Here is a 12,366-nt window from a genome sequence, read left to right on the forward strand (position 1 = left end):
AAATTCCCATCTTTGCTGTTGAAATTTTTCCACTGCCTCATCCAATTCCATCATTGTAACGTCCTGCCCATTAGAAGCACCGCACTCATGTTTCTAGGTCTCTATTCTCTACTGCATTGTCTCTTCCCTTTATCTGTCCATTAGACAACAATGGCTTTCGCTGGTGACCTTAAGCTGTGGAATTTCCTTTCACACTTAAATTACCCTACTTCCTTCTCCCACAGCTTTTCTAAAGCTCAGTTAAAAAAATCCCTCTTGTTGACAATCCTTCAATATATCCTTTCTTAACTCAGTAACAATTTATTTATTACATCTGTCCGAAATGTTTTGGAATGATTTTATACATGCACTGTAAGTGCAAGTGCTCAACATTCTCGTTTTATGTTCCACCATTATACTGTGCTCTCCAATCTGACCAAAATGCTGGTATTGAGCTCACAAAGTACAGCTTCTATAAATCTATAACAATAAATGAAAATTCATCTTTTGAGAATTTGTTTCAGTAGCCTAACCTCTAGAGAAGTGGCACTTACCCTATAATTATTCATTAATATGGCTACCCATGGCTTCACTGATTGCATAAGATCATTTAAAAGATATTTCTCCACTTCTGATCCATCATGGAAGGTCAGATTTCCCACATGAATTGAGTTTCTCACTTCAGGCCTTGATAAATAGTTACCAAAGTAACTTTGATCCAAGGGCTCCTGTTAAAAATAAATCCATGGAACCATTACATAACTTCATGCTCATACAAGATTTTGAAATCCTGCAGTTACAATATGAATAGGATTACATTACATAAGATTAGTTAAAAGACATTGACTAAGCAGTTCAAATTTTTCACTTCGCATACCTTCAACTTCACAGGCTTTTGTTAGAAATTCCCAGTTTGCTAAGTACAAGAGAAAATCACCACTGTAGCAGAGAGCGTATTCATCCCACTCACCACCATCCAATCCCACCCAGAGACCTTTAAATTTGGTGTACCTTCCCACTTCATCTTATCCCCACCAACTCTTCCTGTTTGACTTCTTCCGGCTTCGCAATTTTCTCTTTGTCTGGGCCCATTTACGTCATTCTCTAACTTCACTTGGTTTGAAGACTGCACTTGGCTTTTCATTGCCATGTACAATCTCAGACAAAAACATCTGGTAATCACATAAAATTCAAGGTGAAAGGAATTTGACTTAACACCTGAGTCACAGTAGCAAATTACTGTGCATGATCACCCAAACATGATTTCATTTGGTAACACTTGGTGAAATATCCCCTTCATATTCCCGAAGCTTCCTATTGTCAATGACATAGGACATGCATTGTAAACTGCATGCAAATCTTATTGGGCAGACGTACAAATTTGCTCTCTGCTACTCGGCAAATGATACATGTCATAAAGTCTGATACCTGACTAGACTTAATTCTCTACATTGTGGAATAGTATCAGTGACACAATGTTCTGTTGACTGGTGCATTCCTTCCAATTCTTCACTCCTACACTGAACAGTTTTTAAACAATTGTCGAAATTGCAACCTTGGGTGAGATTAGAGCTGCTTCTTTGAATGTTTGCTTTATATCTGTTAGCCATCTAGCAAAGCCTTTCAAACGCAAAAAAAAGTTAAAATCCAGCAAGGTGAGTTATGCCATGTCCCTATAATTTAGTTTCATATCAAAATACAACTTGAAGCCAGGACCAGGTAGGATCTACATGTAAGAGTGCTTGGTGTATCCAAGGTTGAGGGTGAAAGTGAGGTAGGAGACTGAACAATTGTCTGAAATTCCTTATGTAGGAAATCCTAGATACCGAATGTTTGATTTTTGCTGGAGATTGGGAAGAAAAAAAAGGCAGCATGTTTTGTAAAGAACAATACCATTTAAGGATACATATGTTCTTTATTTATGCTGCACAGCAATTCGTAGAACTGGCATTTCATACCGTAAACTTATATTGAAAAATTATAAACTGCTGCACATGATTAACATTTAGTACCCAATCATTCCAACCGGACCACTTCTGAGTGATACCTATTAATAAGTTATATTATATTTAACATACTTAAAATTTTTTTTGGGAGTAACCAAAATAACAAAACATAATTTACCAAATGTGACAGAAAACAAAGTTATTTGAATTAAAAGTCTGAACACTCAAAGCTTTCACACTACTATTAATTGTACTTTTCAGAATGTGACTCAAAAACTTCAGAAACAGGGCTGGCATAAAACACAAGTTTCAACTTTCAGTTCCCTGGTAGTGAATCAATAGGGTTCCAGAGCAATAATCTTACCCAAGGGTTTTTTAAATTACAAATGTGATACAGTTTATTTAATGTAATGTGTCACGCATATCAATGTCTGCACAGTGGTCTATGCTTTACTCTGAGTTTTCAGATTCTGGTCTTCAAAAGTTGGTAAGAAAAAAATATTTGAAGGGAAAGGTCAAATGGTATTTTGACAACTTTCATCACTTAATTGTAGGATGTTTATTATCATAGAATCATAGAAACTTGCAGTCTGGAAGTAGGCCATTTGGCCCATCAATCATACAGACTTTCTGAAGAGAACACCCATTCCCCAACCTTATCCCCATAACTCTGCATTCGCCAAGGCTAATCCACCTAACCCACATCCTGGGCGCTACGGGCAATTTAACACAGCCAATCCACCTAACCTGCATAGCTTTGGACTGTGGGAGGAAACTGGAGCACCCGGAGGAAACTCATATAGACACAGGGAGAACATGGAAACGCTATGTGGACAATCACCCAAGACTGGAATCAAACCCAGGGTCCTGGGGCTGAGGCAACAGTACGAACCACTGAGGTTATTCCAAGGGCTTTTTTCTTCAGTGCACTCAGCATTGAGTTTCACAGGCACATTGGTAGGGAGCAAAGAAGTGTTTGCCTGCCAACCCTTTTAGCCTGGAGTGGGACTTAAGAGAAGGTTAGAATTTTTTCTGCTAATTATTTCCATACTACTTTCCGAATTTCTACTGCAACGAATAAGCATTACGAATAGAGCTATGCAAAAGTCAATGGCCGGTAATCTCTGCACATTGCCCGTGTAAGGCAAGTATTTTGCACACCACGTTGGAATTGTGCAATTTTAAATGCAACATGAAAAACATTGTATTGCTGTTACACGAGGCATTCAGTGGTAGGCATATGGAATATTGCGTGGGATAATCAAAAAGATATTGGTCTGGATATTGCAGTCACCTGTAAATAAATGACATTAGGCTTCCATTACACTTATAATAGTCAATAGATTTCCTTTAGGATCTTCCATGGAACATGCTGCCATTAGGAACTGATTTTGGCATAGCTGCCCCTACAGAGGTTTCAGCAAACAATCTGAATTCATTAACCAATCCGATTAATAAATACTTCCTGAAGCTTTCCAAGTTTGAAGCATCAACTGTAAGCTAGAATAGCTAGTAAAATGTAAAATCACAGATATGTAGCAGAATAAGGAGATTAAAGAGAAAGAGATAAGAGAAACAGAAGGAAAACGGGCACTTATAAATCCAAGATAATGGGAACTGCAGATGCTGGAGATTCCAAGATAATAAAATGTGAGGCTGGATGAACACAGCAGGCCAAGCAGCATCTCAGGAGCACAAAAGCTGACGTTTCGGGCCTAGACCCTTCATCAGAGGGTCTAGGCCCGAAACGTCAGCTTTTGTGCTCCTGAGATGCTGCTTGGCCTGCTGTGTTCATCCAGCCTCACATTTTATTAACTTATAAATCCAACTACAGTTAATACCAGAGGAAATGATACTCCACATTTGCTTAATCTTCAAATTCCAAAGATTAAAAAAAAGAAACTCCAACACAGCTTGTTCATTTTATAAAAAGGATATAACAGAGTATTACAGTAAATGTGGAGCGGATAATAGGTTCTAAGTATCGCAGCAGTTTTCATGGATTACAGTCTTTGGTTTTACAGTACTTGCTGAGTCAGGTGATTATCACACAAAGAATTTTTCTGAAGTATAATGGTTATACTTTAGATTTGCTTCACTGAAGTAATCCATTTTATGCCACAATACTACCTTGGTGCAAGATGTGATCATGTAAAACTTTTCAATTCTGTTATTTTTCTCAGTTTCTCAATCGAAATGCAGATGATATCCTAAAATACACTAAGATCACAAGAACATTTTTAAATTTCAGTTACTCACTGTGCACTGCAGAAAATTGTAATAGTTGGTACATCCTGTGACATTCTTGTAGAAGGATGGAATTTCAGTTGTATCACCATTCAACAAAGTATCAAACACCTGAAGTGAAGAAATAACAAACACACAAAGCATGAAACAGGAAACCAGGAGATATTATAATCGGTTTATCAATTAATTATTTATTTTTAAATTGGATCTGAAATATTAATAAATACATGCAGATTTGACTTTTAAAAACATGACAATAGAATTACTCAGAAGTAAAAATAAGTCATAGGGATCTCAGATAGCTCCTGTTGTGAACAATTCGATCATAGGAAAACACAAAGTTCCACAATTGATCAGTGGACCACAGTGAGTTAGCTGGTCTCAGGATAGTAATGGAAGACATAGGGAGTTAAAAGTGGCACCAATGCATCAGATTATGGGGGAAAAAAATTAACACAGGTTCTCACTCTGTAAATTTATCCAACAGTCCTTTCCAAAAACTGTAATGATGATGACTTGTAGGTTCCAGTTGCATAGGACATTCTTGCCTTTACTGAGTTGCTTATGTCCCCTCACAGTTTTGTTCTGCAAGAGACATCGCACTACTCTTGAAAGGAGCACTGTACTTGAAAATTTTAGAGGGCTTTGATACAGAATTAGGCTATTAAGTCAATGCTAATTTTTAAACAAAAACATCTTCTCTCTACAAGATCACCTGACCTACAGCATTATTTGAAATAAACAATGCCACCTACAAATACTGTCACATTAGGGAACAAATTAGCCCTGATAGTAATCAGAGATAATGGGAACTGCAGATGCTGGAGAATCCAAGATAACGAAGTGTGGAGCTGGATGAACACAGCAGGCCAAGCAGCATCTCAGGAGCACAAAAGCTGACGTTTCGGGCCTAGACCCTTCATCAGAGAGGGGGACAGGGAGAGGGTTCTGAAATAAATAGGGAGAGAGGGTGAGGCGGACCAAAGATGGAGAGAAAAGAAGATAGGTGGAGAGGAGAGTATGTACCCGGTGTGGCTTCCTCTACATTGGGGAAACCAAGTGGAGGCTTGGTGACCGCTTTGCAGAACACCTCCGCTCGGTTCACAATAAACAACTGCACCTCCCAGTCGCGAACCATTTTAACTCCCCCTCCCGTTTCTTAGATGACACGTCCATCATGGGCCTCCTGCAGTGCCACAATGATGCCATTCGAAGGTTGCAGGAACAGCAACTCATATTCCGCTTGGGCACCCTGCAGCCCAATGGTATCAATGTGGACTTCACAAGCTTCAAAATCTCCCCTTTCCCCACTGCATCCCAAAACTAGCCCAGCTCATCCCCTCCCCCAATGCATCCCTAAACCAGCCCAGCTTGTCCCCGCCTCCTTAACCTGTTCTTCCTCTCAAACTATCCCCTCCTCCCACCTCAAGCTGCACCTCCATTTCCTACCTACTAACCTCATCTGACCTCCTTGACCCATCCATCCTCCCTGGACTGACCTATCCCCTCCCTACCTCCCCACCTATACTCTCCTCTCCACCTATCTTCTTTTCTCTCCATCTTCGGTCCACCTCCCCCTCTCTCCCTATTTATTCCCGAACCTCTCCCCATCCTCCTCTCTAATAAAAGGTCTAGGCCCAAAACATCAGTTTTTGTGCTCCTGAGATGCTGCTTGGCCTGCTGTGTTCATCCAGCTTCACACTTTGTTATCTTAGCCCTGATAGTAACCTTCTTGAATGAAAAGCATGCTAATTCCTCTTCTTGAAATGCAAAAACAACCTCACTATCTTTAACTGATGTGTACTGGCAATATTGCTAACAATATTGTTAGTTTAGGAAGGATAAACCCATCTAATCCAATGGAAGCATGTCAGAGAACGTCAACAAGTGATGGACTTTGACAGAGCTGCAACGCAGCCACGATGAACAAATTAAATCAACAAAAAGATTGTATTGGGGGTGTTTTTCCACCTTCACCATAAATGATCCAAGTTAATATATTCCAACTGCTAGTCAATTATCCAACCAAGAAACAACAGAGTAGGAAGTGAATCCATGTACCTAGCTAATCCGTTTATATCAGAATACTGGCTGATTAATGTTTGAACATGCATACATCCATTTCGTAGAGACTACCATATATAGATAGGTCAATATTGGTATTTATATAATTTCCTCCTCTTCGTTTCTTCCACAGAATTAATTTGCATTGTGGGTCTGTGACATATCCCTTTTAACTGCAAGCAGCTGTAACATAAGTCTATTCTGTAGTATTTTAAGAGGCATTGCATTAGCTCTACTTGAAACTAAAATTATCACACAGGGAGATAAATTCGGCCATAGTCATCCTCAAGTCAATTACTTTAATTCGTTATAGGAAACTATTATTTTGCATGTGGTTTTTCATTTAAAATTGCAACGTCCAATTTAACAGCTTTGATTAACTTGTAATGATCAGTTTACCTGAAATAATTTAGATAAAGAAAATAAAAATAAACTTGCCAAAGACTGAAAGGTCAAAGATCAGAAGCATAGAGCTAAGGTGATTGGCAAAAGAAACAGAAGTGACATGCAAAGCTTTTTTATTCATTGAACAGTTAAGATTTGGAATGTACCAGCTGATACAACAGAGCACAGAGATTCAATAACAGCTTTCAGAAGGAAATTGTATAAATGCCTGAGGGAGATAAATGACAGGAATATGGGGAAGAGAAGGGCAAATGAAACTAACTGGACTGCCCTTGGCAGATGCTAACAAAGACTCAAATGGGCCCCCTTTTATGTTGCATGATTCTCTGATTCTGTGAATGACAAGTTTAACAAGGTCTTCTTAAACAACAAAACATGTATTTCCTCATGAAAAACCATCTTGTAAATAGACATCTATAGCAAATACTTTTTAATACCTGTTAGTATAAGGCAAACTTATAATATAAATCATGGAATAAAGTAAATGAAACAATTTTTGTATATTCAAACACTGGTCCATTTTGAGACAGGAGATTTTTCTTAAATCAGATGGCATAAATCTCTCCTATGAGCCTTTAAAAGAATGTACATATTGTAGCAATCATAGGGGATTAACTATTGTGTTAATTATGGCTAATGATTGAAAACAAAGCTTGAATAGGTCAGAAATGATCTGAGGAGACTTCTTATAAAGTTGCAATGTTGGTTAAAAACAGTGCTTAAAAAGCAGTTTTTCCCTTCAGAGGTTTGAAAAATTAATTTGTGTATAATCAGCATTCCTTTTAAACAAGATAACAAAGTGTGGGGCTGGATGAACACAGCAGGCCAAGCAGCATCTTACGAGCACAAAAGCTGCTGCTTCGGGCCTGGACCCTTCATCATTCAGCTTTTCTGATGAAGGGTCTAGGCCCGAAATGTCAGCTTTTGTGCTCCTAAGATGCTGCTTGGCCTGCTGTGTTCATCCAGCCCCACACTTTGTTACCTTGGATTCTCCAGCATCTGCAGTTCCCATTATCTCTTCCTTTTAAACAAACCATTTTATTGCTGGATCCAATACCTAGGGTGTATTTCAATACTCAGATACCTATAAATTGCGAACATTTCATTTAGGTAATCTGTTAATTGCGGCATGTGTGTAAATTCACCAGTTATGATTAAATGTACAAATGATATAATTGAGTCCTGAACTGCAGGAAATTCTCACTATTATCCTCAACCTGCCTGCCCTAAGATATGGAGATAACAAGGTGTAGAGCTGGATGAACATAGCAGGCCAAGCAACATCAGAGGAGCAGGAAGGCTGGCGTTTTGGGCCTAGACCCTTCTTCAGAAATGGGGGAGGGGAAGGGGGTTCTGAAATAAATAGGGAGAGAGGGGGAGGCCGATAGAAATTGGATAGGGAAGAAGATAAGGTGAGAGTAGACAGAATGGTCAAAGAGACTGGGAGGGAGCCAGTAATGGTGAGTGTAGGTGGGGAGATCGGGAGGAGATAGGTCAGTGTAGGGAGGACAGACAGGTCAAGGAGGCAGGATGAGGTTAGTAGGTAGGAGATGGGGGTGGGGCTTGAGGTGGGAGGAGGGGATAGGTGGGAGGAAGTACAAGTTAGGGAGTCGGGAACGAGCTGGGCTGGTTTTGGAAATGTAGTAGGGGGAGGGGAGATTTTGAAGCTTGTGAAGTCCTCGATTTTCAACTTCCTCCCCTTAGTGGTCGAGAATGCCCTCGACCTTGTCTCCCGCATTTCCTGCAACTCATCCCTCACACCTCCTCCCTGCAATAAAAACCAAAACAGAATCCCCCTCATCCTCACATACCACCCCACTAACCTCCGGATCCAACGCATCATCCTCCAACATTTCTGCCATCTGCAATCTGACTCCACCACCAAAGACATTTGTCCTTCCCCACCCTTGTCTGCCTTCTGGAGGGACCGCTCTCTCCATAGCTCCATTGTCCACTTCGCACTCCCCTCTAGCCCCACCTCAACCGCAGGAAGAGCTACACCTGCCCCTACACCTCCCCCCGCACCACCATCCCAGGCCCTAAGAAGACTTTCCACATCAAGCAGATGTTCACTTGCACATCTGCTAATGTGGTATACTGCATCTGCTGTTCCTGTTGTGGCCTCCTCTACATCGGGGAAACCAAGCGGAACTTGGGGACCGCTTTGCAGAGCACCTACGATCCATTCACACTAAACAACTACACCTCCCAGTTGCGAACCATTTCAACTCCCCCTTCTGCAGACGACAGGTCCATTCTGGGCCTCCTGCAGTGCCACAATGATGCGACCCGAAGGATGCAGGAACAGCAACTCATATTCTGCTTGGGAACCCTGCAGCCCAATGGTATCAATGTGGACTTCACAAGCTTCAAAATCTCCCCTCCCCCTTGCACATCCCAAAACCAGCCCAGCTCGTTCTCGCCTCCCTAACCTGTTCTTCGTCCCACCTATCTCCTCCTCCCACTTCAAGCTCCATCTCCATCTCCTACCTACTAACCCCATCCTGCCCCCTTGACCAGTCCGTCTTCCCTGGACTGACCTATCTCCTCCTTACCTCCCCACCTACACTCACCTTTACTGGCTCCACCCCCACCTCTTTAACTTGTCCGTCTCCTCTCCACCTATCTTCTCCTCTCTCCATCTTCTATCTGCCTCCTCGTCTCTCCCTATTTATTTCAGAACTCGCTTCCTCTCCCCTATTTCTGAAGAAGGGTCTAGACCCGAAACGTCAGCCTTCCTGCTCCTCTGATGCTGCTTGGCCTGCTGTGTTCATCCAGCTCTACACGTTATTTTCTCAGATTCCCAAGCATCTGCAGTTCCTACTACGTCTGCCCTAAGATACTTCCAGAGAATCTGGAGCTTGGGGTACAACAATTGGCTGAGTCAGAGCAAGCACAAAACTTTAGCAATTGCCCCATTCCAAGTTACTCTCCAGTTACACTTTCTGGAAAGTGTAAAGCACACAAAAGGTGAAGATAAGATCACATATAGCTGCAATGTCTCCTGCAGCCCTATGTCTCTTGGAACCCAGGAGCACAAGTGAAGTGGCAGTATGATGAGGTAGTAAAGAATAGCAGACACCCATGAAACTTTGATTGCAGAATGTGGCACAGCCTTTAGGAGAGATAGCAGAAAACGGGGAATGAAAGGGAAGGGAAAGTGCTCATATTTTATTGTGGAAGAGAAAAGGTTGTCACCAAATGTAATTGTGAATGAAGTTGTTCATAATACCTGCAAAATAGGTTGTAGATAACAGGGTTATTGTGTGGGTGGTGAACCGCAAGAGTATTAAAAATGTAATAAATATTCTGGCACAATATATTTTTCACCAGAACTTATTCCAATATGGAACCACATCATTTTTGATAGTTTTTTGATTTTGATTTTTTGATAGATTACAGTAAGAAAAATGATTAATGTGAACTACAGGGATAGATCAACAGCCAGCTCATTCTGATTTTGCAGGGCTGATTAAATTACCATCATATTTGGAACAATAAATAGCACAGTGAACTAGAACAGGAAAGCCTGCCAATCAATAGAATGAGATTTGATTTAAATTACTCTTACTTTTATAGAAATGAGGGCAGCATTTAATCAGGCATGGACTTTTATTACATGGCATTAGATTACAGTATTGAATCCTTCTCCCAATGCTTTTCAGTTGTCATTAACTCATTGATCTCGTGACAAGTACAAAAGTGTTCTACTCTGAGCACTAAATATACAATTCAGAGTTGCTCTATAGAGAAACATAGATCATATTGCATTTTGAAAAGGTTTGGAAAGGGGGAGCGTTTATGAAACAGATTGCTTTTAAGCCAACAACATGCCATTGAGCAACAAACTTCTGACCTCCCATCATGCTCTCCACTGACCCTCATTTTAGTCAGATGTTTCTAATTTTAAGGCCAAGACCAAGATTCGGGTACATACTTCAAAGGCTTCCCTCCATTTCTTCTGTTGGATGTAATGCACTGCTAAGTCTGTCTGCTGCTGGATGTACTGCTTTTGTTTCTCATCGATGATCCCAATCTGGTACATGAACTCTGCATAACCACCTAACATCTGTGCAACAGACATACAACAAAGGAGTAACTTTGTTGCCTTACAAAAATTCAATTTTAAAATTTCAAGAGTGATTTTTCAAAGTCAAAGGCTGCAATCAACATGGTCAGCAAGGTATAATTTAAAGCAATCTAGTAGTTACTGGCAAGATGAACATATGGTAAGAATTAGCGTCTTGAAGTTATGAGGAAGTAGTCGGAGAACTGACTTCCTTTTATCATGATAAAACTAAATTACAACTCAAGCATTCTGCTTAATTTATAACAAGACCACTTACTACTTCAGGATCACTCAGTCCATCGCCAATAGCCATTCCCTTGAAGTTGATCTTTACTTTAGCAGTAGGATTGTGGGTATGAATATAGTAACCAATTGCAGGCACATACTTTCCTGCATAGGACTAAAGTTATTCACATATTAAAAGACACAAGTAAAAATGTAAGTGAAACATCTTCCTTCCATTCATGACCCTACTGCTTGGCATGATTTTATTAACTTCCTATGTTCCTCCAATAAAACCAATGCTTTTAAAAGAAGACAAAATAGATTTTATGCAAATTATCAACATAAAACAGCCCAAACTTTGATTAGGTAATTGAAGGAAAAACTGTATTCAATAACTGGGTCATAATTATATATAAATAATCTGCCTACACATTGATATAACTGATCTCACTACAAAGTGACGTCAGAATTGAAGGCATACTTCAGAACCTCACCTTACAGTGTCCAAAATTCTTGTGACATTTGGTACATCAGAATTTTATGGGAAATAGTGACATATCAGAATACTACAGCAAATGGTGGTAGAAAAACGAGATCACAAGTTATGTACATGATTTCACTGAAAACATGTAACTGCCCACCAACAGTCTTTTGTTCTTTGCGTACAGACACTTGTGGTAGGCCACCGCTTTGTAGGTATCAAGAGCTCAGTGAGGTCTCATTCAAGTACTCTTTCCTCACTTAGGCCTAAACAGCAGGCTTGAATCAAGAGCGCACACCTCAGTTGAGTCTAACGTTGCTCTTAGTTAATATTCATTGCAGTGAAGACGGCATCATTGATAGGTAACCAGAACTACAGCTCTGATGAAAAAAAATCCCATCTCATCAAAGACCACTAAGGTCAAATATTGCAATCCCATAATTTTGAGCTGTTCATTAATTAGCCATAAACAGGTATCAACCTTGAGATTTTTTTGGTCAGCACAGCTCACCACCAGATTATATGGCGCTGGATCTTCTGATCCCACCTCCCACCCAGGTCAGCCAAATCGATGCCTCCTTACCCAGGGTAGTCTGGACCCATGTTTCAATGCAGGGTTCATCCCAACAGGAACATTCTAATAGTCTTACCCTCCACAAACCATATTGGAGCGGATCTTTGTAGAAACCATGCTGCCTTTATACAGCTTTAGCTGCCGTACTCCGACAAGTAAACACATTTTAAAGACCCCAAAGCCTTTTTGACAGCTAGAGTAAAGTACACATGGAAGGCAATGGGGTAAGGATGTAGAGTGGCAGGCTTGTATTTGGGAAACAGACTGGCAGGTGGAGTAGGAGGTAGGATGGCAGATGGGAGGGTTGAGTCGGTCAGTTGTTGGTGGGGAAGTCGGATGGCAGGTGGAGTGGAGTGTGTTGGATTGGGCTGAGTAT

The 12,366-nt window shown here is 40.6% G+C and overlaps 1 protein-coding gene across 3 annotated transcripts in view; it reads right to left on the minus strand.

The window, feature by feature from the left end:
- cpvl (carboxypeptidase vitellogenic like) overlaps nt 1-12,366 on the minus strand; it is a 94,714-nt gene that overhangs the window by 26,924 nt on the left and 55,424 nt on the right. For all 3 annotated transcript variants that reach the window (XM_048557482.2, XM_048557493.2, XM_048557502.2), the window contains exons 8-11: nt 10,988-11,110; nt 10,579-10,710; nt 4,185-4,283; nt 534-707 (exon numbers count right to left, since the gene is read on the minus strand). In XM_048557482.2, coding sequence (XP_048413439.1) covers nt 534-707; nt 4,185-4,283; nt 10,579-10,710; nt 10,988-11,110 — 528 coding nt within the window. The remainder of the gene's footprint in view (nt 1-533; nt 708-4,184; nt 4,284-10,578; nt 10,711-10,987; nt 11,111-12,366) is intronic.

The sequence above is a fragment of the Stegostoma tigrinum genome, chromosome 2 (genome assembly GCF_030684315.1).
Source record: "Stegostoma tigrinum isolate sSteTig4 chromosome 2, sSteTig4.hap1, whole genome shotgun sequence".
Taxonomy (NCBI): Eukaryota; Metazoa; Chordata; class Chondrichthyes; order Orectolobiformes; family Stegostomatidae; genus Stegostoma; species Stegostoma tigrinum.